At 46.0% G+C, this 25,919-nt stretch overlaps 1 protein-coding gene across 7 annotated transcripts in view; it reads right to left on the reverse strand.

The window, feature by feature from the left end:
- LOC139233158 (G-protein-signaling modulator 1-like) overlaps nt 1–25,919 on the reverse strand; it is a 326,419-nt gene that overhangs the window by 9,651 nt on the left and 290,849 nt on the right. For 6 of the 7 annotated variants that reach the window (XM_070863742.1, XM_070863740.1, XM_070863741.1 and 3 more), the window contains one exon: nt 2,073–2,232. In XM_070863742.1, coding sequence (XP_070719843.1) covers nt 2,073–2,232 — 160 coding nt within the window. Of the gene's footprint in view, nt 1–2,072; nt 2,233–16,174; nt 16,673–25,919 lie in introns of those variants that run through there. The other variant, XM_070863744.1, reaches the window with a different exon arrangement.

Here is a 25,919-nt window from a genome sequence, read left to right on the forward strand (position 1 = left end):
GATTTCTGGACTCTAGGGGAATCAAGGGATCTGAGGATTGGGCGAGAAAGTGGAGTTGAGGTAGATGATCAGCCATGATCTCATTGAATGGCAGAGTAGGCTCGAGAGGCCATATGGCCTACTCTTGCTTCGAATTCTTATGTTCAGTTCCCAATTTTTCTCCATATACAAGTAGTGTTATAGTTGATTAAACATTATAGTAGTACTTGTGGCGGGAGTTCCGGAATTAGCACAATTTTTTTCCTGAGACTCAACTCGCACACTGTCTCACTCAACAGATTTCGCTGCACAGGCGGCGTAAGATACATCAGTAGCAACATAGATTTTGTGAAATGTTGGATGTGTAGACTCAATGCAATTTTGTATGTGAGCAACCACTCTCCTTTAACGCCAATTTCCTGCCCTCTTGCAACCACTGTCTGAGAGAGAATGGGCTGGGGACCTACCCTGATGCCTCTGCTCATGTAACAGACCACTGAAACATGTGCACACTCCCTCCAGGGATCAAACCTCTGAAGTAAAAGTCCCCAACAAACCTAGAAATACTCGCTAGTTAATACTCTCAATGGAAAAACAATACGCCACCTCAAAATGAGCCCTTCGCTCAAACAGTGGTTGTGTGTAGCATAGACTCATAAAGCACGAAGTAAGCAGTATGGTTAATTTAACGGTTGAGCACGTGATTGTATTTAACTAATATTTATTTGACTTTTTAGTATTTTGGTTCAGAACAGACCAAAGATATCAGCCGACTCTAAATAAAATCTGTTTCAGACTGAAGGAATTAAAGAGACAAATCTGTACACACACTGTCGTCGATATATAAATTTCCTGATTAGTCATTATTTAAAAGTGAACTTTTTACATATATAATAAAGTTGACATTGAATTTACAGAACTGGTCCATGCCAGTGTTTATGCTCCACGCGAGCCCCCTCCCTACTTCACCTAACCCTATCAACATATCATACTAATGAACTTATCTAGCTTCCCCATTCTAACCTCAACTAAGCACTCAATGGAAAAACACCTCAAAATTAGCCACTCATTGTGTGTAGTATAGACTCATAAATGAACCATACTACTTACGTTGTGTTTAAACATTGTAATGTATTTGCTTCATGGGTTCTTTGCTTGAGAATTCAGAGCAACACATTGCTATAAAGAACTAGTTGGTTTATTAACAAAAGGTTTAACAATCACACTACACATTACCAGTTCATCCACCAGCTCACAGCAACCTGCCTCATCATGGATCCCCTGAACCCGACTGGCTGGGGTTTTATTGAGTCTTGTGAACATCCCAACTCAACAGCTCAACAAACCTTTGAGCATCCCTAAAGGGGCACACATTACAGATGTATAGCCCAGTCCTGCTCCTAACTCTTAAATTCTAATATCATTGACAAACTGTTCACATTTACACGCCAACTCATTTCACACTCCCTAATTGGCTGCCACGTTTCCTACATTACAACAGTGACTACGCTTCAAAAGTACTTCACTGGTTGTAAAGTGCTTTGAGACGTCAGGTGGTCACAAAAGGCGCTATATAAATCCAAGTCTTTCAAATTTCACACTCCCTTTCACTAGCATGGATCAGCCATTTAAATAGTTTTTTTGAGCCAGTAAGATGGCAGCCACGAAGCTCGACGCGGTCAGGCCACTGCTCGATGGGAGCTGTGCGGGGGAAGTTGCCACGACCAATGGACGTCGCGGCTGAGTGGATAACTTGCCATGCCGATCTGGGTTGCCCAGAATGGCGCTCTGCAGGTTTGTGCCCGGCCCTCTGGGGCTTCCACAGTCTTGTTCCCCGGAGGCTGGCAGGCCTACTTCACTGTCGATCCCGAATTTGTTTCGGTCGACTTTTTTTCCCTCTTTGAAAACGACTCCCGAGTCTAATTAGAACCTGTCCCTGGCCACTTACAAAGTAGGACCTGGGCAATGAACTGCTGGAGATGGGCAAACGAGTGATACTGGTTGGGGACGGGGATCGAGAGGAATGCTCAGGGTAAAACGATGGAGGCCTGCGAACTGTGTGCACTACTTTCTCTGCCTCGTTGCGTACTCACATATTCTGTCCTGCAGCGGGGACGCGGGGATCAAAGCGCTCCCCACTGTACCATTCTGACGTTCTTCGAACGTGCAGCGTTGGTCGTCCATCCGATTACTTTGGAAACGGCTCAGTAGGTCAAAGAAGCATTCTTCATCTGAAGGGTCCCGGTTTACCTTCTGCACAAATCAAAAAAAATACCCAGAATGCTGTGATTTCAACATCGAATGAATACGGTGTGCAATATTTCATAAATCTCCCCAAATGTTTAAAAAAAAGACAAATGTGTAGTTAGCCAATTAAACCTGAGCTGAAAGAACCGTGATTATTTACACACTGTACTGATCCTGGTCTCTTGATGTAACAGTGAAAGAAAGTGTCGAAGAAGGAATGGAATTACTATAAACGTGTATATATATATATATATATATACTCTATTTCTTTCCTGTGCACACTTGTATAAATATATATGTGTGTGTGCGTGGGTATATATACATTGTCCGCATGGCTGATACATGACTCCTGAAACCAGCGCTCTACTCCGAGCTCCATCACGGCAGGTGAGCCCGAGGAGGGCAGAGAAAACGCTTCAAGGACGCCCTCAAACCCTCCTTGAAAAAGTGTAACAGCCCCACCGATTCTTGGGAATCCCTGGGCCAAATGGAGGAGAAGCTTTCGAGAAGGCGCCGAACACTTGGCATCTCTTCGCCGGGAGCAAGCGGAAGGAGCGCCCGACAACCCAAGCACCCCCACCCATCCGTCCCTCCAACCACCGCCTGCCCCACCTGTGACAGAGTCTGTAGATCCTGCATCGGTCTCATCTGTCACCTGGGAACTCATATTAGTGTGGAAGCAAGTTACCCTCCACTCCGGGTGACTGCCTAAGAAGATATATATTAGATACACACACATCACTATATACACGCACATCCATATACACACACCACTGTTCCTCCTCATTTCCTTTTGGATGTGCGCCCCAGTCACAGTTTTGCATTGAAAAAGCTGGTCCTGGGTTGCGTGGGTCCGGCTGAAAGCTATGCGGCAACGAGGGAACGTTAATATGCACACCAACATACACATACACACCGATATACATACACGTATACAAATATGATGCTTCTGACACCGGACGAACTTCTCTTTTTTATAATTTCCAACAGTATCACAGGATGTTTTTTTATGTCCACCTGAACAGACAGATGGGGCCTCGGTTTAATATCTCCTCCCGAATGCAATGCAGTGCTCCCTCACTGTCAGCTTAGATTAGTCCTGGAGGCTTGAACCCACGACGAGCTTCTCACTCCCGAGCCAAGCTGACACTGCAAGTACATCTGCTACAGGTGTGCCACTTCCCCACCGACACCTGGGAGTCCCTGGCCAAAGGCTGCCCTAAGTGGAGGAAGGCTCGAGTCTCATCGCCGAGAGCATGCAGAAACCAAGCGCAGGCAGCGGAAAGAGCATGCGGCAAACCTGTCCCACCCACCCCTTCCCTCAACGACTATCTGCCCCACCTGTGACAGGGACTGTGGTTCTCGTATTGGACTGTTCAGTCACATAAGGACTCATTTTTAGAGTGGAAGCAAGTCTTGATGATGATGCAGAGCTGCAATGATGGAGGATGACAGCAGTCATCTTATTCCTCTATCCACCTATAAAAATTGCCCCAGTGTAAACAGCGAGCTTATAAACATAAAGGTGAATCAGAAAGTGGGGTCAAAGCAGGAAAAAAATGGTTAAAAAAAAATTTAAAAGCTCTTTATCTAAACGCACGCAGCATTCGTAACAAAATAGATGAGTTGACGACACAAATAGATACAAATGGGTATGATCTGATAGCCATTACAGAGATGTAGTTGCAAAGTGACCAGGACTGGGAACTAAATATTATGGGGTATTTGACAATTCGGAAGGACAGACAGAAAGGAAAAGGAGTTGGGGTAGCTCTATTAATAAAGGATGAGATCAGTGCGTTAGTGAGTAACGATATTGGTTGAGGATCAAGATATTGAATCAGTTTGGGTGGAGATAAGGAATAATAAGGGGAAAAAGTTGCCGGTGGGCATAGTCTATCGGCCCCCGAACAGTAGCTACACTGTTGGACGGAGTATAAATCAAGAAATAATGGAGACTTGTAATAAAGGAATGGCAATAATCATGTCATTTTGACCTTCATATTGATTGGACAAATCAAATTGGCCAGGGTAGTCTTGAGGAAGAGTTCATAGAGTGTACCCGGGATAGTTTCCTTGAACAGTACCTTGTGGAACCAATCAGGGAGCAGGCTATCTTAGATCTAGTACTGTGTAGAGACAGGATTAATAAATGATCTCGTAGTAAAGGATCCTCTAGGAATGAGCGACCATAACAAGGTTGAATTTCAAATTCAGTTGGAGGGTGAGAAAGTTTGTTCTCAAACCAGGGTCCTCAGCTTAAATAAAGGAGACTACAAAGATATGTTGTCTAAAGTGGACTGGGAAAATAGATTAAAGTATGGGACGGTTGTTAAGCAGTGGCAGACATTTAAGGAGATATTTCATAACTCGCAAGAAAAATATATCCCATTGAGAAGGAAAGACTAAGAGAAGGAATAACCATCCGTGGCTAACTAAGGAAATAAGGGATGGTATCAAGTTGAAAACAAGGACATACAATGTGGCCAAGACTAGTGGGAGGCCAGAAGATTGGGAAACTTTTAAAGCCAGCAAAGAACGACTAAAAAAATGATCGAGAGGGAAGATAGATTATGAAAATAAACTAGCACGAAATATAAAAACAGATAGTAAGAGTTTCTACATAAAAAGGAAGAGAGTGGTTAAAGTAAATGTTGGTCCCCTACAGGATGAGACTGGGGAATTAATAATAGAGAACAGGGAAATGGCAGAGACGTTGAACAAATATTTTGTATCGGTCTTGACGGTAGAAAACACTAAAAACATCCAAATAGTGGATAATCAAGGGGCTTATAGGGAGGAATGAACTTAATACAATCACGATCACTAATGAAGTAGTACTCAGTGAAATAATAGAACTAAAGGCGGACAAGTCCCCTGGACCTGACGGCTTACATCCTACAGTCTAAAAGAAGTGGCTGCAGAGATAGTGGATGCATTGGTTGTAATCTACCAAAATTCCCTGGATTCTGGGGCGGTCCCAGTGGATTGGAAAACTGCAAATGTAACTCCCCTATTTAAAAAAGGAGGCAGATAAAAAGCAGGAAACTATAGACCAGTTAGCCTAACATCTGTCGTTGGGAAAATGCTGGAGTCCATTATTAAGGAAGCAGTATCAGGACATTTGGAAAAGCATAATTCAATCAAGCAGATTCAGCATGGATTTATGAAAAGGGAAATCACGTTTGACAAATTTGCTGGAGTTCTGTGAGGATGTAACGAGCAGGGTGGATAAGGGGGAACCAGTGAATGTGGTGTATTTGGATTTCCAGAAGGCATTCGATAAGGTGCCACATAAGAGGTTACCGCACAAGTTAAAGGTTCACGGGGTTGGGGATAATATATTAGCACGGATAGACGATTGGCCAACTAACAGAAAGCAGAGAGTCGGGATAAATGGGTCATTTTCCGGTTGGCAAACAGTGACTATTGCTGGGTCCTCAACTATTTACAATCTATATTAATGACTTGGATAAAGGGACCGAGTATAATGTAGCCAAGTTTGTTGATGATAGAATCATAGGAGTCGGAGTCAAGGAAGACTTGCTTCCACTCCTAAAATGAGTTCTTTGGTGGCTGAACAGTCCAACACGAGAGCCACAGACCCTGTCACAGGTGGGACAGACATTTGTCGGGGAAGGGGCGGGGGGGGGCACTGATTTACCACACGCTCCTTCCGCTGCCTGCGCCTGACCTCTTCACGCTCGCAGCGTTGAGATTCGAAGAGATCGACGCCCTTCCGGATGCACTTTCTCCACCTAGGGCGGTCTTCGACCAGGGTCTCCCAGGTGTCAGTGGTGATGTTGTACTTCACCAGGGAGGCTTTGAGGGTATCCTTATAACATTTCTGCTGCCCACCTTTGGCTCGTTTTTCATGAAGGAGCTTCGCGTAGGGCAATTTGCTTGGAGAGTCTCTTGTCTGGCATGCGAACTACGTGCCCTGCCCAGCGAAGCTGATTGAGTGTGGTTAGTGCTTCAATGATGGGGATGTTAGCCTGGGCGAGGACACTGATGTTGGTGCGTCTGTCCTCCCAGAGGATTTGCAGGATCTTGCGGAGACATCGTTGGTGATATATCTCCAGCGACTTGATGTGTCTTCTGCACATCTTCCATGCCTCTGATCCATACAGGAGGGGCGGGTATTACTACAGCCCTGTAGACCATGAGCTTGGTGATAGGTTTGAGGGCCTGGTCTTTGAACACTTTTGTCCTCAGGCGGCCAAAGGCTGCACTGGCGCACTGGAGGCGGTGTTGGATCTAGTCGTCAATGCCTGCTCTTGTTGATAGGAAGCTCCCGAGATAGAGGACGTGGTCCACGGTGTCCAGGGCCACGCCGTGGATCTTGATGTCTGGCGGGGGCAGTGCTGTGTGGCAAGGACCTTTGTTTTACGGATGTTAAGCGTAAGGCCCATGCTTTCATATGCCTCAGTGAATACATCGACTATATCCTAAGTTCAGCCTCAGAATGTGATAGACAGGCTAAGTGAGTGGGCAAAAATTTGGCAGATGGAGTATAATGTGGGAAAATGTGAGGTTATCCACTTTAGCAGAAAAAATAGAAAAGCAAATTGTAATTTAAATGGAGAAAAATTGCAAAGTGCTATGGTACACAGGGACCTGGGGATCCTTGTGTATGAAACACAAAAAGTTAGCATGCAGGTACAGCAAGTAATCAGGAAGGCAAATGGAATGTTGGCCTTTAGTGCAAGGGGGATAGAGTATAAAAGCAGAGAAGTCCTGCTACAACTGTACAGGGTATTGGTGAGGCCACACCTGGAGTACTGCATATAGTTTTGGTCTCCGTATTTAAGGAAGGATATACTTGCATTGGAGGCTGTCCAGAGAAGGTTCATTAGGTTGATTCCAGAGATGAGGGGGTTGACTTATGAAGATAGGTTGTGTAGGTTGGTCCTTTACACATTGGAGTTCAGAAGAATGAGAGGTGATATTATCAAAACATATAAGATAATGAGGGGACTCGACAAGGTGGATGCAAAAAGGATATTTTCACTACTAGGGGAAACTAAAACTAGGGGACATAGTCTCAGAATAAGGGGCCGCCCATTTAAAACTGAGATGAGGAGAAATTTCTTCTCTCAGAGAATTGTAAACCTGTGGAATTCTCTGCCCCCGAGAGCTGTGGAGGCTGGATCATTGAATATATTTAAGGTGGAGATAGACAGATTTTTGAGCGATAAGGGAGTAAAGGGTTATGGGGAGCGGGCAGGGAAGTGGAGCTGCGTCCATGATCAGATCAGCGAAGATGGCCGACTCCTGCTCCTATTTCTTGTGTTATTATGTTCACAGGATGACAAGAACCCGAGCATCAGCGTTGTGTTGAATCCTGTTCTCCATATCCATGTTAACCAAGATAGAGCCACTGAAGCACACAGCCAGTCGTCTTTGCAGATTTGAAATGGAGAGAAAAAGAACTTGCATTTATACAGCGTCTTTCACAACCTCAGGATGCCCCAAAGCGCTTTACAGCCCATGAAAGGCTTTTTAAGGTGTAGTCACCGTTGTAATGTAGGAAACCCAGCAGCCAATTTGCACACAGCAAGGCCCCACAAACAGCCAATGCGACGATGACCAGATAATCCGTTTTAGTGGTGTTGGTCGAAGGATAAATATTAGGCAGGACTCCGGGGAGAACTCCACTGCTCTTCTTCAAAACAGTGCCGCGGGATCTTTTACATGTGTGCAGACGGGGCCTGGGTTTAATGTCTCATGACGGATTATGTGTTATTGCACTCTGGAGGTGTGTGGAAGTGGTTTGGGACATCTTGAGGTTGTGAAAAGTGACATATATAAATGTGAGTCCTTTCCTTTAGCAACATTCAAGTAACTTTTAAAAACTACTTGGCTGCAATCAGTAAGGTGCAAACTTTGTGCTCACTTCAAACACACCCAACAGTTTAAAATGTCCTATCGATGGTGTGCATTAACTGCAGATGGCTACACTGCAGGAAGTATTTCCTTATAGAATAGAGTCTCAATTTATCGTAAAATAATGATATTGGATCATTTTCAGCTGTGAAAGTGTGGCTGCTTATATATCTCCAGTAAAGGTCACTCCTTTTTACAGTCAAACCTCACGAACAGCTTCCTATACCGTACATGCCCTGCCTGTTTCACTGGCATTCCCATCAGAAAGTCGATTCACTAACAAATGCTCGAGAGAGAGAGAGAGAGAGAGAGTGCGCGCGCGAGCGAGTGAGTATGACACAGAGGCTCTGGAAACAACACAAAAACAAAATCCTCGGATCGTAGAATGATACAAGCACAGAACGAGGCCATTCAGCCCATCTCGGGTAGAACTGTCCAATTAACCCCACTCCCCTGCTCGTTCCCTAAAGCCCCTGTAAATTTATTTCCCCTATTCAGAGTATTTATCCAATTCTCTTTTGAATGTTACTGTTGAATAGTATGGATGCTGGAAACCTGTAATAAAATAAAACAGAAAATGCTGGAGACAGTGGAGCAGTTCTGACGAAAGCTCATCGACTCGATTCATCAACTTTGTTTCTCTCTCCGCAAATCCTGCCTGACCTGCTGAGTGTTCTCCAGCATTTTCTGTTTTTGTTACATGCAAATGATTGTGTGACCCAGTTAAAATAAAATCCATGCGCGTTAAGATCCCCTTAAAATTGAAAGGTTCCAGACACTTCAGTGCTGTTGTGCTCATTACGTGGCTCTCAGAGTAAACACTTCTACTATAAGCTGACACACAACATTTGATTCTGCTGGGAATGGGAACAATGGCCGAGGAGTCGGTGGCACGGACTTAAACTGGAGCAGAGAGTAACGATTCAAGACTAGTCCCCTGTAATGGCCACGGAAGGAAGACACAAATTCACGCCAGCCATTCAGCCCACTCCCATGGAAACCCATTGACTGGAGAGGCTTTTAGAGGTCACACTCTCCGTCTCCAGGGTTGCAGCACGATGCCAGTATCTGCCAGTGTAAAATTTCTACTCCTTTTTCAGGCGATAAAGTGTGAAACATAGAAACATAGAAAATAGGTGCAGGAGCAGGCCATTCGGCCCTTCTAGCCTGCACCGCCATTCAATGAGTTCATGGCTGAACATGCAACTTCAGTACCCCATTCCTGCTTTCTCGCCATACCCCTTGATCCCCCTAGTAGTAAGGACTACATCTAACTCCTTTTTGAATATATTTAGTGAATTGGCCTCAACAACTTTCTGTGGTAGAGAATTCCACAGGTTCACCACTCTCTGGGTGAAGAAGTTTCTCCTCATCTCGGTCCTAAATGGCTTACCCCTTATCCTCAGACTGTGACCCCTGGTTCTGGACTTCCCCAACATTGGGAACATTCTTCCTGCATCTAACCTGTCTAAACCCGTCAGAATTTTAAACGTTTCTATGAGATCCCCTCTCATTCTTCTGAACTCCAGTGAATACAAGCCCAGTTGATCCAGTCTTTCTTGATATGCCAGTCCCACCATCCCGGGAGTCAGTCTGGTGAACCTTCGCTGCACTCCCTCAATAGCAAGAATGTCCTTCCTCAAGTTAGGAGACCAAAACTGTACACAATACTCTAGGTGTGGCCTCACCAAGGCCCTGTTCAACTTTAGCAACATCTCCCTGCCCCTGTACTCAAATCCCCTTGCTATGAAGGCCAACATGCCATTTGCTTTCTTAACCGCCTGCTGTACCTGCATGCCAACCTTCAATGACTGATGTACCATGACACCCAGGTCTCGTTGCACCTCCCCTTTTCCTAATCTGTCACCATTCAGATAATAGTCTGTCTCTCTGTTTTTACCACTGAAGTGGATAACCTCACATTTATCCACATTATACTTCATCTGCCATGCATTTGCCCACTCACCTAACCTATCCAAGTCACTCTGCAGCCTCATAGCATCCTCCTCGCAGCTCACACTGCCACCCAACTTAGTGTCATCCGCAAATTTGGAGATACTACATTTAATCCCCTCGTCCAAATCATTAATGTACAATGTAAACAGCTGGGCCCCAGGACAGAACCTTGCGGTACCCCACTAGTCGCTGCCTGCCATTCTGAAAAGTCCCCATTTACTCCTACTCTTTGCTTCCTTTCTGACAGTTCTCAATCCATGTCAGCACACTACCCCCAATCCCATGTGCTTTAACTTTGCACATTAATTTCTTGTGTGGGACCTTGTCGAAAGCCTTCTGAAAGTCCAAATATACCACATCATCTGGTTCTCCCTTGTCCACTCTACTGGAAACATCCTCAAAAAATTCCAGAAGATTTTTCAAGCATGATTTCCCTTTCACAAATCCATGCTGACTTGGACCCATCATGTCACCTCTTTCCAAATGCGCTGCTATGACATCCTTAATAATTGATTCCATCATTTTACCCACTACCGATGTCAGGCTGACCGGTCTATAATTCCCTGTTTTCTCCCTCCCTCCTTTTTTAAAAAGTGGGGTTACATTGGCTACCCTCCACTCCATAAGAACTGATCCAGAGTCTATGGAACGTTGGAAAATAACTGTCAATGCATCCGTTATTTCCAAGGTCACCTCCTTAAGTACTCTGGGATGCAGTCCATCAGGCCCTGGGGATTTATCGGCCTTCAATCCCATCAATTTCCCCAACACAATTTCCCGACTAATAAGGATTTCCCTCAGTTCCTCCTTATTACTAGACTCTCTGACCCCTTTTATATCCGTAAGGTTGTTTGTGTCCTCCTTAGTGAATACCGAACCAAAGTACTTGTTCAATTGGTCTGCCATTTCTTTGTTCCCCGTTATGACTTCCCCTGATTCTGACTGCAGGGGACCTACGTTTGACTTTACTAAACTTTTTCTCTTTGCATATCTATAGAAACTTTTACAGTCCGTCTTAATGTTCCCTGCAAGCTTCCTCTCGTACTCTATTTTCCCTGCCCTAATCAAACCCTTTGTCCTCCTCTGCTGAGTTCTAAATTTCTCCCAGTCCCCAGGTTCACTGCTATTTCTGGCCAATTTGTATGCCACTTCCTTGGCTTTAATACTATCCCTGATTTCCCTTGATAGCCACGGTTGAGCCACCATCCCTTTTTTATTTTTACGCCAGACAGGGATGTACAATTGTTGTAGTTCATCTATGCGGTCTCTAAATGTCTGCCATTGCCCATCCACAGTCAACTCCTTAAGTATCATTCGCCAATCTATTCTAGCCAATTCACGCCTCATACCTTCAAAGTTACCCTTCTTTAAGTTCTGGACCATGGTCTCTGAATTAACTGTTTCATTCTCCATCCTAATGCAGAATTCCACCATATTATGGTCACTCTTCCCCAAGGGGCCTCGCACGAGATTGCTAATTAATCCTCTCTCATTACACAACACCCAGTCTAAGATGGCCTTCCCCCTTGTTGGTTCCTCGACATATTGATCTAGAAAAACATCCCTTATGCACTCCAGGAAATCCTCCTCCACCGTATTGCTTCCAGTTTGGTTAGCCCAATCTATATGCATATTAAAGTCACCCAAGATAACTGCTGCACCTTTATTGCATGCACCCCTAATTTCCTGTTTGATGCCCTCCCCAACATTACTACTACTGTTTGGAGGTCTGTACACTACTCCCACTAACGTTTTTTGCCCTTTGGTGTTCTGCAGCTCTACCCATATAGATTCCACATCATCCAAGCTAATGTCCTTCCTAACTATTGCATTAATCTCCTCTTTAACCAGCAATGCTACCCCACCTCCTTTTCCTTTTATTCTATCCTTCCTGAATGTTGAATACCCATAGATGGCTCTGCATCAAGTTCTATCTTTGGTGCGAGTTTGGTTTTTCAGTGACAAGAAGCATCAAAGTTGGCCAATATTAATCCCTCAACCAACAGCACTAAAGCAGATCATTTGGTCATTACCACATTGCTGTTTGTGGGAGCTTGCTGTGCACAAATTGGCTGCCGTGTTTCCTACATTACAACAGTGACTACACTCCAAACATACTTCATTGGTTGTAGCGCGCTTCAGGGCATCCTGAAGTCTTTCTTTATAGAACAGAGTCTCAATTTACCGTAGAATAATAATATTGGATCATTTTCAGCTTTCAAAGTGTGGCTGCTTATATAGCTACAGAAAGTAAATCTGTACACATTTCTGACTCAGAATAATGTACAGAGTACCTCGTTGTGAACTGGAAGGAGAAACTTTGAGATGGAAACGTCCCCTAAGTCCTCCAAGGACATCATTCTAAAATTAGAGCTTGGCTATTTAGGAGTGTAATTGGGGGCAACATTTTCACACAAAGGGTAGTGGAAATCTGGAACTCGCACCCACAACAGACTGTGGATGCTGGAGGCCAACTGGAACTTTCAACATTGAGATCTATAGATTTTTGTTAGGTCATTTTCTATTGCATTTTCCAGCCCTATTTGAGCGGTTGTCAACCAGTAACTAGTGGGGGTGCCGCAGGGATCAGTGCTGGGACCCCAACTATTTACAATCTATATTAACGACTTGGAAGAAGGGACCGAGTGTAACGTAGCCAAGTTTGCTGACGACACAAAGATGGGAGGAAAAGCAATGTGTGAGGAGGACACAAAAAATCTGCAAAAGGACATAGACAGGCTAAGCGAGTGGGCAAAAATTGGGCAGATGGAGTATGATGTTGGAAAGTGTGAGGTCATGCACTTTTGGCAGAAAAAAAAATCAAAGAGCAAGTTATTATTTAAATGGAGAAAAATTGCAAAGTGCTGCAGTGCAGTGGGACCTGGGGGTACTTGTGCATGAAACACAAAAGGATAGTATGCAGGTACAGCAAGTGATCAGGAAAGCAAATGGTATCTTGGCCTTTATTGCAAAGGGGATGGAGTATAAAAGCAGGGAAGTCTTGCTACAGCTATATAAGGTATTGGTGAGGTCACATCTGAAATACTGCGTGCAGTTTTGGTTTCCATATTTTCAAAAGGATATACTTGCTTTGGAGGCAGTTCAGAGAAGGTTCACTAGGTTGATTCTGGGGATGAGGGGGTTGACTTATGAGGAAAGGTTTAGTAGGTTGGGCCTCTACTCATTGGAGTTCAGAGAGGTGATCTTATCGAAACGTATAAGATTATGAGGGGCTTGACAAGGTGGATGCAGAGAGGATGTTTCCACTGATGGGGGAGACTAGAACTAGACATGATCTTAGAATAGGGCTGCCCATTTAAAACTGAGGAGAAATTTCTTCTCTCAGAGGGTTATAAGTCTGTGGAATTCGCTGCCTCAGAGAGCTGTGGAGACTGGGACATTAAATAAATTTAAGACAGAAATAGACAGTTTCTTAAACGATAAGGAGATAAGGGGTTATGGGGAGCGGGCGGGGAAGCGGAGCTGAGTCCATGATCAGATCAGCCATCATGATCTTATTGAATGTCGGAGCAGGCCTACTCCTGTTCCTATTTCTTACGTTCTTATGTAATTTCTTTTTTTGGGGGGGGGGGGGGGGCGGGAGGGGATGAAGAGGCTTCTGCAGTGGCTATTCAACTAAGTGAGACTGTTCCAAACGGTGCATTGGGGCTAAATAGGCTGGACTCGGGGCTAATTCAGATTCAGGGACAAATTAAGCCGCTATGCGATGCCTCCAAATGGGTGATGTTTAAGATACTCTTTCTCCACAATGATTTTTAACTTCACATAAAATAATTTATGACATCACTAAAAATACAGATTATCTGGTCATTATCACATTGCTGTTTGAGGGAGCTTACTGTGCGCAAATTGGCTGCCATGTTTCTTACATTACAACAATGACTACACTCTAAAAGTACTTCATTGGCTGTAAAGCGCTTTGGGATGTCCGGTGGTGGTGAAAGCTCTATAGAAATGCAAGTCTTTACGATTCTATGAGATGAGACGAGCTCCTACGCCTGGGTCTCTCACAATCGGGCATCAATGTCACTGCTGTCCCATCAGAGGCCTGAGTTATCTGGATCACAGAGTTCTGAAAACACTTAATCTCTTGGCAGCACAATATGAACTCACCAGTTTGACTGAAGCTAAAAACAACACTGCAACTTGAGCGAGCAAGCAAGCGAGCACACGGATTCTCCAGTGAGACTAAAGGGACAAGATGTTGTGCCTGTGCTGGATTCTCTCTGCGGGCTGGGACAGCGCTTGCTGCCCCTCCCGTCCTACCGCAGGCCGCCGGAACTCCCAGTGCCACGGTCAAATTAATCATTGTTTTTTTTTAAAAACATAAATATAGTGAATGCCTCAGTCAGCGTTTGAAAGAAAAGACTTGCATTTATATAGCACCTTTCACGACCATCGGATGTCTCAAAGCGCTTTACAGCCAATTAAGTACTTTTGGAGTGTAGTCACTGTTGTAATGTGGGAAACGCGGCAGCCAATTTGCGCACAGCAAGCTCCCACAAACAGCAATGTGATAACATAAAAACAATTTATCTGGTAAATTATGTTGATTGAGGGATAAATATTGGCCCAGGACACCGGGGATAACTCCCCTGCTCTTCTTCGAAATAGTGTCACAGGATCTTTTACATCCAACTGAGAGAGCAGACGGAGCCTTGGTTTAACGTCTCATCCGAAAGACGGCACCTCCGACAGTGCAGCATTCCCTCAGCCCGGATTTATATGCTCTAGTCCCTGGAGTAGGAAAGAGACAGGGCCCGACCCTTCATTGGAATCCAAATTGTTAACCTAGCTCTCTCTCTGTCTTTCAACAGCTGACCAACCTGCAGCGGTTGTCTTATGGCTTATTGTGACTTTCATTTCAGATTTCCAATCGTAGAATCATACAGTGCAGAAGGAGGCCATTCGGCCCATCATGCCTGTGTTGGCTCTTTGAAAGCTATCCGATTATAGTCCCACTCCTTCTGCTCTTTCCCCATAGCCCTGTGTTTTTGAAAAACTGTTTCCACTGGCAGTATGGTTGGGTAACAAGAGGACGCAGATTTAAAATAATTGTCAGAAGAACCAGAAGGAGAGATGAGACGCATCTGGAATGCGCTGAAGCAGTTTCAATGGTAACTTTCTAAAGGAAACTGGATAATTACTTGAAGCGGAGAAAATTGGAAGGACTATGGGGAAAGAGCAGGAGGAGTGGGACTAATCGGACAACTCTTTCAGAGCCGGCACAGGCACGATGGGCCGAATGGCCTCCTTCTGTGTTGTATCAGTCTATCATCCAATGACAACCGACTGAATAGACGGAAGATCCCCATCCTTTAAATAGAAAGGCAGAGAGGGTAAATAAATAGCAGCAGCTTATCTACAGAATCATAGAAACATTACGACACAGAAGGAGACGATGCAGCCATTGTGTCCATGCTGGTCGAAAAAGAGCTACCCAGCATAATCGCACCTTCCAGCATTAGGTCCGTAGCTCTGTAGGTTACAGCACTTCAAGTGCACATCCAAGTACTTTTAAATGTGGTGAGGGTTCCTGCCTCTGCCACCCTTTCAGGCAGTGAGTTCCAGACCCCACCACCCACTGGGTGAAGAAATTTTCCCTCAAATCCCCTCTAAACCTCCTACCAATTACTTAAAAAATCTATGCCCCCTGGTTATTGACCCCTCTGCCACGGGAAATAGGTCCTTCCTATCCACTCTATTTAGACCCCTCATAATTTTATACACCTTAAATCAAGTCTCCCCTCAGCCTCCTCTGTTCCAAAGAAAACAGACCCAGCATCTCCAATCTTTCCTCATAGATAAAATTCTCCAGCCCCAGGCAACATTCTTGTAAATCTCCCCTGCATCCTTTCCAGTGCAATCACATCTTTCCTGTAATGTGGTGAGCAGAACTGCACGCAGTACTCCAGCTGGGATACATTCTATAATTTAGAAACTCATCTGAGGAACACTTTCAGCAAACAATTTAAGACAAGTTTTTTTTTAAAAACAATTCAGTACTGCCAAGCATTTTCCACTTCCACACAAAGACAGCGACGACAAATATCTCTTCACAATCCAACGACCGTAAGCAACTCACCGGACCGAGGCTGGAGTGATCTACGGCTGAACAATCGGTCTGTGAGCAGCGTGCAATGAAAGGCACTCGCTCGCTCCCCGCCCCTGGTGACTGCTGTGCCAGTGACTGAGGCTGTATTCGCCCCACACACACACACACACACACAGTTTGTGCTCCTGCCTTCCCTTTGCTGCCGGGATGGTCCACGTCACAAACCTCGATGATATTGCTCAGCGTAGTTTTGTCAACACCTCGAAGTGCACTGTCAGACGGGCAGTGAGGAACAACAGGCGCAATTTCCAGCATATACGACCGGGTCAGGGGAGAAGCTGATAGTTTTACGAGACGGCTGTTAGTCATGCCTAGCATTCTATGTCCAAGCTTTTTTTTTTTCGGAGCAAGACATGGCTCGTAAAGAAAAAAACGTTCTTAATGACTGGGGTAGAAACAGAAATCGAACAAAGAAAATGTCCTAAAAAGGGAACGGGCTGCAAATTAGAACCTTCGGCTTATCTTAATTGGGACAGAATACAGTCTGCTCAAGGCTGACACACTGTGGAACATTTAAAGAGATGGTTGAACAAAAGCAGGGATTTTTACAATGGGATAATGTGGATGGTCTGTTGTATTGTACCTGCTCCTAGATCTTGCAGTGAAGGCACTGTGGTATGTATAAACAAAGTACAATCTCGCAGCATAAAAAAGATATGCACCCAAGACAATAGAGCAGATGATAAAGAAAGAAGACTTGCATTTTTATAGCGCCTTTCACGACCACTGGACGTCTTAAAGTGCTTTACAGTCATTGAAGTACTTTTTGGAGTGTAGTCACTGTTGTAATGTAGGAAACGCAGCAGCCAATTTGCGCACAGCAAGCTCCCACAACCAGCAATGTGATAATGATCAGATAATGTGTTTTTGTTATGTTGATTGAGGGATAAATATTGACCCAGGACACAGGGGATAACTCCCCTGCTCGTCTTCAAAATAGTGCCGTGGGATCTTTTATGTCCACCTGAGAGGGCAGACAGGACCTCGGTTTAACGTCTCATCCAAAAGACGGTACCTCCAACTGTGCAGACACTTTGTACACTGGATTCTATCGGGGTAAAGCGTCAGCCTGTGGCTCAGTGGGTAGCACACTCGCCTCTGAGTCAGAAGGTTGTGGGTTCAAGTCCCAGAGACTTAAGTACAAAATCTAGGCTGACACTCCAGTACAGTGCCGAGGGAGTTCCGCACTGTCGGAGGTGCCGTCTTTCGGGTGAGATGTTAAACCGAGGCCCTGTCTGCTCTCTCAGGTGGATGTAAAAGATCCCACGGCACTATTTCGAAGAAGAGAAGGGGAGTTATCCCCGGTGTCCTGGCCCAATATTTATCCCTCAATCAACACCATTAAAACAGATTATCTGGGTCATTATCACATTGCTGTTTGTGGGAGCTTGCTGTGCGCAAATTGGCTGCAGTGTTTCCCACATTACAACAGTGACTATGCTTCAAAAGCGCTTTGAGACGTCCGGTGGTCCTGAGATGCGCTATATAAATGCAAGTCTTTCTTCTTTCTTCATAGCTATAACTTCTCATTCCCAGTTACAGTCGAGTGAACTTTCGCTGTATGCTTTCCACGATTCCGATATACTTCCTGTATTGGACTGCCCAGAAATACCACATTCAAGAACAAACTCGTGCTCATGTTGAAGTGATGTGCTGTATGACTGAAACACTTTACCCACAGCTAACAGTTTATGAAACAGAATTATCATCTCGGCAGTTTTCCTGCATAAAGTCAACTGAGCTGGTTTTATTTTTCCCGCTCACGAGGCAAAGAGAAATCGCTCCACAAATAAAGTTTCAGTGGCCGAAATTGATGAACTTACCGCCCACTGCCACTGACTTTCCTCAGCTTGAACCGCCTCGTGCTGCTTTCGTCGTGGGCTAGAGCGGGCGGGAAGGGAGAGCCGCCAGGAAGCGCCCGCGGACGGCCAATGCATGCAAGTACACACTCCCGCCCGCCGAGCCGCCAGATTGGGGCGGGTGAGAATCAGCGGCAGACTGCTGCGTGCAGGCTGCACTGTCCTCACCGGTAAGTGTGAAGATGGTGGAAAACAGGTCCGTGACATTTTTTTTAAATTTATTTCTTTACAGTGACTTACCCTGGATGGGGGTCCCCCAAAGGTCGTCCGATGTTTTTCTTTGATGCATTTGATTTTTTAGCTGTTCGACCCTCCGTGGGCCTCTGCCGCCGAGAATGAGACCGCCTGCCCGCTGCTGCCCAGACTGGGTCGTCCATTTGCCGCCCGCCAACCTTCGAGGGGCCTCGCTGATGAAAACCCCGCCCAAAGAACCGTCAGGGACCTCAGCGGCACTTGGGCGAGCGGAGGCCTAAGTTACTGTCACGTACTGTGGTCTTCACAGATTATCGTGCAATTCATTACAAGGAAAGATATACCAGGCTTGACGTCTGGGGGCCTGTTTCGATAGCTCTTTTTTTCATCCCGTAGATTAAAGACCTGCATTTATATAGCACCGTTCAGGGATATCCTGAAGCTCTTTACAGCCAATGAAGCACTAGGGTGAGGAATACCATTGGTTAGTGAAGGAACGTGTTCCTATTTTGGGTAGAAAGTCTGCATCAAACATTCCTAGCTGCAGCACGACCAGAAACAGAATCAAAGCTCGCTCTGCTGTGATCCAGCAGTGAATCCAAACTTGGAATAGCACTGCCCCTCCCCACTCCGCAAGTGTCCACTGTTCCGTTTGCCTTAACCGCCTCTTTTACTGCCTCTGCCAGTGGGATGGACAGCTCAGTGCAGGATTGTGGCACACACCAACCAGGAAACTGGCTTGCAGCTCCCCCAAAAGCCTACTTCAGTTAGGGACCAATACACGGCGGAGAACGTTTACCATCATCTGGTCTGGTTTAAACCCAGGTCCCAGAGGTGAAAAGACAGTGCATCAACCCAGTGCACCAACTTGCACATTCCTCGCAAGAAACAAACTATAAACTGTTATCATCATCATCATCATCATCACAGGCAGTCCCTCGGAATCGAGGAAGACTTGCTTCCACTCCTGAAGTGATTTCTTTGGTGGCTGAACAGTCCAATATGAGAGCCACAGACTCTGTTACAGGTGGGACAGATAGTCGTTGAGGGAAAGGGTGGGTGGGACTGGTTTGCCGCACGCTCTTTCCGCTGCCTGCGCTTGTTTTCTGCATGCTCGCGGTTGAGACTCGAGGTGCTCAGCGCCCTCCCGGATGCACTTCCTCCACTTAGGGCGGTCTTGGGCCAGGGACTCTCAGGTGTCAGTGGGGATGCTGCAATTTGTCAGGGAGGCTTTGAGGGTGTCCTTGTAACGTTTCCGTTGCCCACCTTTGGCTCGTTTGCCATGAAGGAGCTCCGAGTAGAACACTTGCTTTTGGGAGTCTCGTGTCTGGCATGAGGACTATGTGGCCTGCCCAGCGGAGCTGATCGAGTGTGGTCAGTGCTTCAATGCTGGGGATGTTAGCCTGAATGAGGACACTGATATTGGTGCGCCTGTCCTCCCAGGGGATTTGTAGGATCTTGTGGAGACATCGTCGGTGATATTTCTCCAGCAACTTGAGGTGTCTACTGTACATGGTCCATGTCTCTGAGCCATACAGGAGGACGGGTATCGCTACAGCCCTGTAGATGATGAGCTTGGTGGCAGTTTTGCGGGACTCTTTTCCTCAGGCGGCCGAAGGCTGCACTGGCGCACTGGAGGCGGTGTTGGATCTCGTCGTCGATATTATATATGATCTGCTAACACGTACAGTTAAGAGAGAAAGAGAAAGGAGGACAGAAGACTTGCAATCCTACAGCACCTTTCACAACCTAATGACATTCCAAAGCGCTTTACAGCCAATGAAGTACTTTTGAAGCGTAGTCTCTGTTGTAATGTGGGAAACGCGGCAGCCAATTTGCGTACAGCAAGCTCCCACAAACAGCAATGTGATCATGACCAGATAATCTGTTTTTTAGTTATGCTGATTGGGGGATAAATATTGGCCACGACATCGGGGGATAACTCCCCTACTCTTCTTCGAAATATTGTCATGGGATCTTTTACATCCAGCTGAGAGAGCAGACGGGGCCTCGGCTTAACGTCCCATCTGAAAGACGGCCCCTCCGACAGTGCAGCGGGGTGTGGGGGAGGGGGGGATGCAGCCTAGACTTATGTGCTCAAGGCTCTGGAGTGGGACCTGAACTCACAACCTCCTGACGCAGAGGCAAGACTGCTACCCACTGAGCCATAGCAGATTCTATTACCAATCCAGGATGAAACTCCATAAAGCTAGTGATCTCACAGGAAACAGGCCCACAGGGGCTTTCTCCAGTTACATATACACACACACACACACACAAAGAGAGAGTTTGGCTTTACAAAACAGACCACTTTCTGGCATTCAACCGTCCCCCATTCTTGAAGACATGGGACACGGGAAAGGTTCACACTGGTAAAGGGGGTATGACTGAGGCTGGAGTCCAAGTACATTGCTGGGCAGAGCAAATGGAGCCCGGCATCTCTGAATCGGGGCACAAACTCCTCTCAGAAATAATACACCACCTTATCTTTCAGCATTCCCGTATCTGTGAAAATTATACCAGAAAAATTAGTTTCACAGATATAGAAAAGTAAAGAGAGAGTGGGGGATAATACTTACATTCCAGTTCAGAGAAGGTTCACTAGGTTGATTCCTGAGATGAAGGGGTTGTCTTATGAAGAAAGGTTGGGCCTATACTCATTGGAATTTAGAAGAATGAGAGGTGATCTTATTGAAACGTATAAGATTCTGAGGGGGCTTGACAGGATGGATGCAGAGAGGATGGTTCTCCTCATGGGGGAATCGAGAAATAGGGGGCATGGTTTCAGAATAAGGGGTCGCCCATTTAAAATAGAAATGAGGAGGAATTTCTTCTCTCAGAGGGTCTTGAATCTTTGTAATTCTCTGCCCCAGAGAGCTGTGGAGGCTGGGTCATTGAATATATCCAAGGTGGAGATAGACAGATTTTTGAACGATAAGGGAGTCAAGGGTTATGGGGAGCGGGCAGGGAAGTGGAGTTGAGGCCAAGATCAGATCAGCCATGATCTTATTGAACGTGATAATGACCAGATAATCTGTTTTGTTATATTGATCGAGGGATAAATATTAGCCAGTACACCAGGAAGAACTCCCCTGTTCTTCTTCGAATTAGATCATGGGATCTTTTACGTCCACCTGAGAGGGCCGGCAGGGTCACGGTTTAATGTCTCATCTGAAAGACGGCACCTCCGACAGTGCAACACTCCCTCAGCACTGCACTGAAGTGTCAGCCTATATTTTTGTGCTCAAGTCTCTCGGATGGGACTTGAACCCACAACCTTCTGACTCAGAGGCAAGGGTACTACCCACTGAGCCACGGCTGACAAGATCTTATTGAATGGCGGAGCAGTCTCGAGGGGTCGTGTGGTTTACTCCTGCTCCGAACTCTTATGTTCTTATGATGTCTGGATTCTGTTGCACGCATTTGCAGCTTGCTAGTCCGTAATGCAGTAACTGCTCATTGATTGATGCTGATTAAAAACGCCTTCGCTGCCAGATGAACTCAGTCAAGCAAAAGTCTTGTCTATAAAAGGTCGGAGAAAGAACAGTTGCACATGTAAAATGGAATTTGCTTTTATGGGTAGCTTTGGAAAAAAATATTCCTCCCATCATTTTCCCTCGAGGTGGATTTTTGCTGGGTCATCATCATCATAGGCGGTCCCTCGAACGAGGATGACTTGCTTCCACATCAAAAGGGATGAGTTTGCAGATGTTTCAATGATGGACCCGATGTTCCAGTCCTGAACTCCAGGGGTGGAAGATGTCTGTGCGTGGAATTTTGTAACGTGTGGTGGCCATTGCACACCAGCCACCACACGGGCTTGACAGAGCTAGACCTTTATCCAGTGGCAAGGGTTAACCAGGACGACTGGAGACCTACTCTGCTGCATGGACCTAGGGCGCACACATATCGCAGTGTGGGCTGGCCCGTGCTGTCCCTGGGCCCTTCTGGGCCCCGTACCCCCATTTGCCGCTCCTCCGCCACAAAACGCTCACCCATCACCCCTGTGCTCGTTGACCTACATTGGCTCCTGGTTAAGCAACGCCTCGATTTCAAAATTCTCATCCTTATTTTCAAATCCTTCCATGGCCTCACACCCCTCCCTAACTCTGTAATCTCCTCCAGCCCCACAACCCCCCCACTCCCCTTACCTCCAAGATGTCTGCGCTCCTCTAATTCTGCCCTCCTGAGCAACCCTGATTATAATCGCTGCATCATCGGTGGCGTGCCTTCTGTTGCCTAGGCCCCAAGCTCTGGAACTCCCTGCCTAAACCTCTCCACCTCTCTACCTCCCTTTCCTTAAAACATACCTCCTGGACCAAGCTTTTGGTCACCTGTGTGAGTATGGTTTGATTGACAAGTCACCAGCCTTCATGTGCGAGCTCAGAAATGCGAGTGCTGGCAGGCTATGCAACCACAGAGGGCCTCGAGTCCGCGCCTTGGTCCTCACTGATCATCCACGATCAGGAACGCTCCAGCAGGGGTCGCTGGAGAGCGCTCGGGAGAAGAATCCCTGGGTTGATGTCCCATCTCCCTCCCCATCCCCATCCAGAGGCACCAAGACCAATTCTGGTGTCCCAACTGCTGCTTTGATTGAGACCCACGGGTTCACCAAGGGCAAGGACCTTCTGGTGCACAGACTTCAGTGTTACGTCCAGCAGTGCCTTCACCCACAGGCCATCGGGGAGTTTCTTTGAAGGATACTTGAGCACATGAGGTCTGCCACCATGAGCCTCGGAGCAAACTCGGTGATTAGTATGAACCAATCAGGTAAAGGCCATGCAGTTAGCACAATGTATAATGAAACATTTCATGTGTCTTGTATCTTATGTCGTTGAATTCAAGACATAAAATTCCAAACTATCAAACCATGCGCCATTATCACAATGTCGTATCATTTCCCATTTAACTAAGAGTTGAGCAGCACAATGGTGCCACTCGCTGTGATGGGGCCAGAGCAGCGAGACAACTTACTACTCCACTGCAGTGCTGAGGGAGCGTTGCACTGCCGGAGGTGTCATCTTTCGGATGAGATGATAAACCGAGGCCCCCGTCTGCTCTCTCAAGTGGACGCAAAAGATCCCACGGCCATTATTTTGAAGAAGAGCAGGGGAGCTATCCCCAGTGTCCTGGGCCAATATTTATCCCTCAATCAACATAACAAAAACAGATTCCCTGCGTTTCCTATGTTACAACAGTGACTACACTCCAGAAGTACTTCATTGGCTGTAGAGCGCTTTGAGAATTCTGGTGGCCGTGAAAGACTATATATAACTGTAAGTCTTTCTTTTTTACCAGGTGGACTCTCGTTCGCAGTCAGAGGAGAGAGGGAGAAGGAGGTGCACAAAACGAAAGATTCAACAATAAACTTTAGACAGACAAGAACATTTGCAGAAGGAGAAAGTACTTCAAATTTCAAGACAGCCTGTCGGCATCTCAACACAATGACTTTGTGACAAAATACTCACTGACGACAATATCATGTGGAGATAATGACCTCGGCATAGCCGAAAAAATAATTGTGCATGAAGACATTGCCACCCGTTAAAAACTTCCAGGTGTTCCCTCAGCACTGCACTGGAGTGTCAGCCTAGATTTTTGTGCTCAAAGTCCCTGGAGTGGGACTTGAACCCACAACTTTCTGATTCAAAGGCGAGTGTGCTACTCACTGAACCACAGCTAATGGAGACCAAATGCTGGTCTGCAAGTGACCACTAGGGGACGAATGGCCACAGCCCAGAAGGACCCGACCTCCCTCCCGACGCAGAATGTGCCCGAGAGCAGGGAATTGAAATGACAGGAACCTTCAGCCCATCATGCTGCATTTTGGACTCGTTCATCGCCCATTAAGCAGTTACCAACAAGGGTTTAATCCCATCTGCTCGACAAACAGCTGTGGCGTGTACCATGAGCTTGTATGTGCAATAAATCTCTTTAAGCATCAACATTTCATTAACTGTGTCTTAATACGTGATAAGAGAGACGGAGGAGAGGAATGCGGTCAGCCTTACTTACCTGCGGCTGATGTACAGTGTGTCCCAGATTTGCTGAATGTAATAGAAAATATCCTTTAACCGTCACTTCAAGCACTCCAAGAGGGAGAGGACAAATGCAGTCTAGCCTATCCCGTAACTCAAATCTTCTGCTTTATAAAGTTATCTTTCCTCTGCGATTACATCAGTGTTTGTCTTGGAAACCAAAGTCTATAATGGAAAGCTCTCATTTATCCTTTCCTGAAAGTGTATTGACCCGTGATGAACTGCCTTAAATGCTTCCTAACCCAGCTACTTGCTCTCTTTCCCCATCGAGCGCAATATACTGATTTGTCGACATATTTGAGACCGCAAAGATTAAGAGAATGATTGTACTCCGTGTAATGCCTTCGAGTTGAAGTACCAACTAAAAATATTCCTTCATGCTACTAACTTAATTTAGGTTGTTCTTCCAAAACTTTTAAAACAGTATCTGAAGTACATCTCACCTTGCACATATTTTTATGTTTTAATAGGACTCTGACCTATAGAACAGTCCAAGGGCTTGTGTACTGTGCAGGTTGAACCTCCCTTATCCAGAACTCCCTTATCCAGAACCACCCCTCGTCCAGAACCATTCCCAGCCACCGGGTGGCGCATGCGCAGAACTCCGACATGAACAAATTGAAGTCCTTCCTCGCTGCCGACTCCCGCAATCACTGGCCTAACCCCACGATCTACCGCACCCCGCCTCCCCCCCCCACCATTATCTCTCTGCCACACTCCCAGCTCCAGGCCAGCCAGTCCAGATATCCCCTTGCTCAGTACTTGTACCATCCAATTTAACGTGACCACCCCTCGTCCGGAAAAATCCCTTATCCGGCACAGGCCAGGTCCCGAGGGTTCCGGATAAGGGAGATTCAACCTGTATTAGCAATGGTAAAATTGGGATGAACCTTGTAAATCCAATTCTCACTGTGTCCTGTCAACCATATCCAACTACTTGGGAAAAAAATGTTTAAAAGCAACATACCACGTTTTGAATGGAATTTACTTCCAAAATCTAACAGAGCACTAAGGGGTACAATTACAAGGGGAAAAAAATCAGGAAGCAATGTTTCACACAAAGGGTTGTGGAAATCTGGATATTCCTCCCACAAAAGACTGTGGCTGCTGGGGGTCATGGATTTTTGGGTAAGAGTATCAAGGGGTATGGAACAAAGGCAGGTAAAGAGAGTTGAGATACAGATCAGCCATGATCTGAGTGAATGGCAGAACAGGCTCAGGGATGGCTGACCTCCTCCTGCTCCTACTCCTTACGTTCTTACGTCTCCCTATCTCTCAACTGATATCCAATCCCAGTCACAAGTTCTCCTGCAGTTCCATGTGCTTTAATTTTCGGTAGTAATCCTATGTGTGAGACATTGCCAAATGCCTTCTGGGGGTTCGTTTAAGAACATAAGAACATAAGAAATAGGAACAGGAGTAGGCCAAACAGCCCCTCGAGCCTGATCCACCATTCAAAAAGATCATGGCTGATCTGATCATGGACTCAGCTCCACTTTCCTGCCCGCTCCCCATAACCCCTTATCAAGGGGTATGGATCAATGGATAACATTCCATTGTCTGTCATGTTGGTGAACTCCGCAAAAAATTGAACTGGATTAATCAGACATGACTGACTATTTACAA

The sequence above is a fragment of the Pristiophorus japonicus genome, chromosome 20 (genome assembly GCF_044704955.1).
Source record: "Pristiophorus japonicus isolate sPriJap1 chromosome 20, sPriJap1.hap1, whole genome shotgun sequence".
Taxonomy (NCBI): Eukaryota; Metazoa; Chordata; class Chondrichthyes; family Pristiophoridae; genus Pristiophorus; species Pristiophorus japonicus.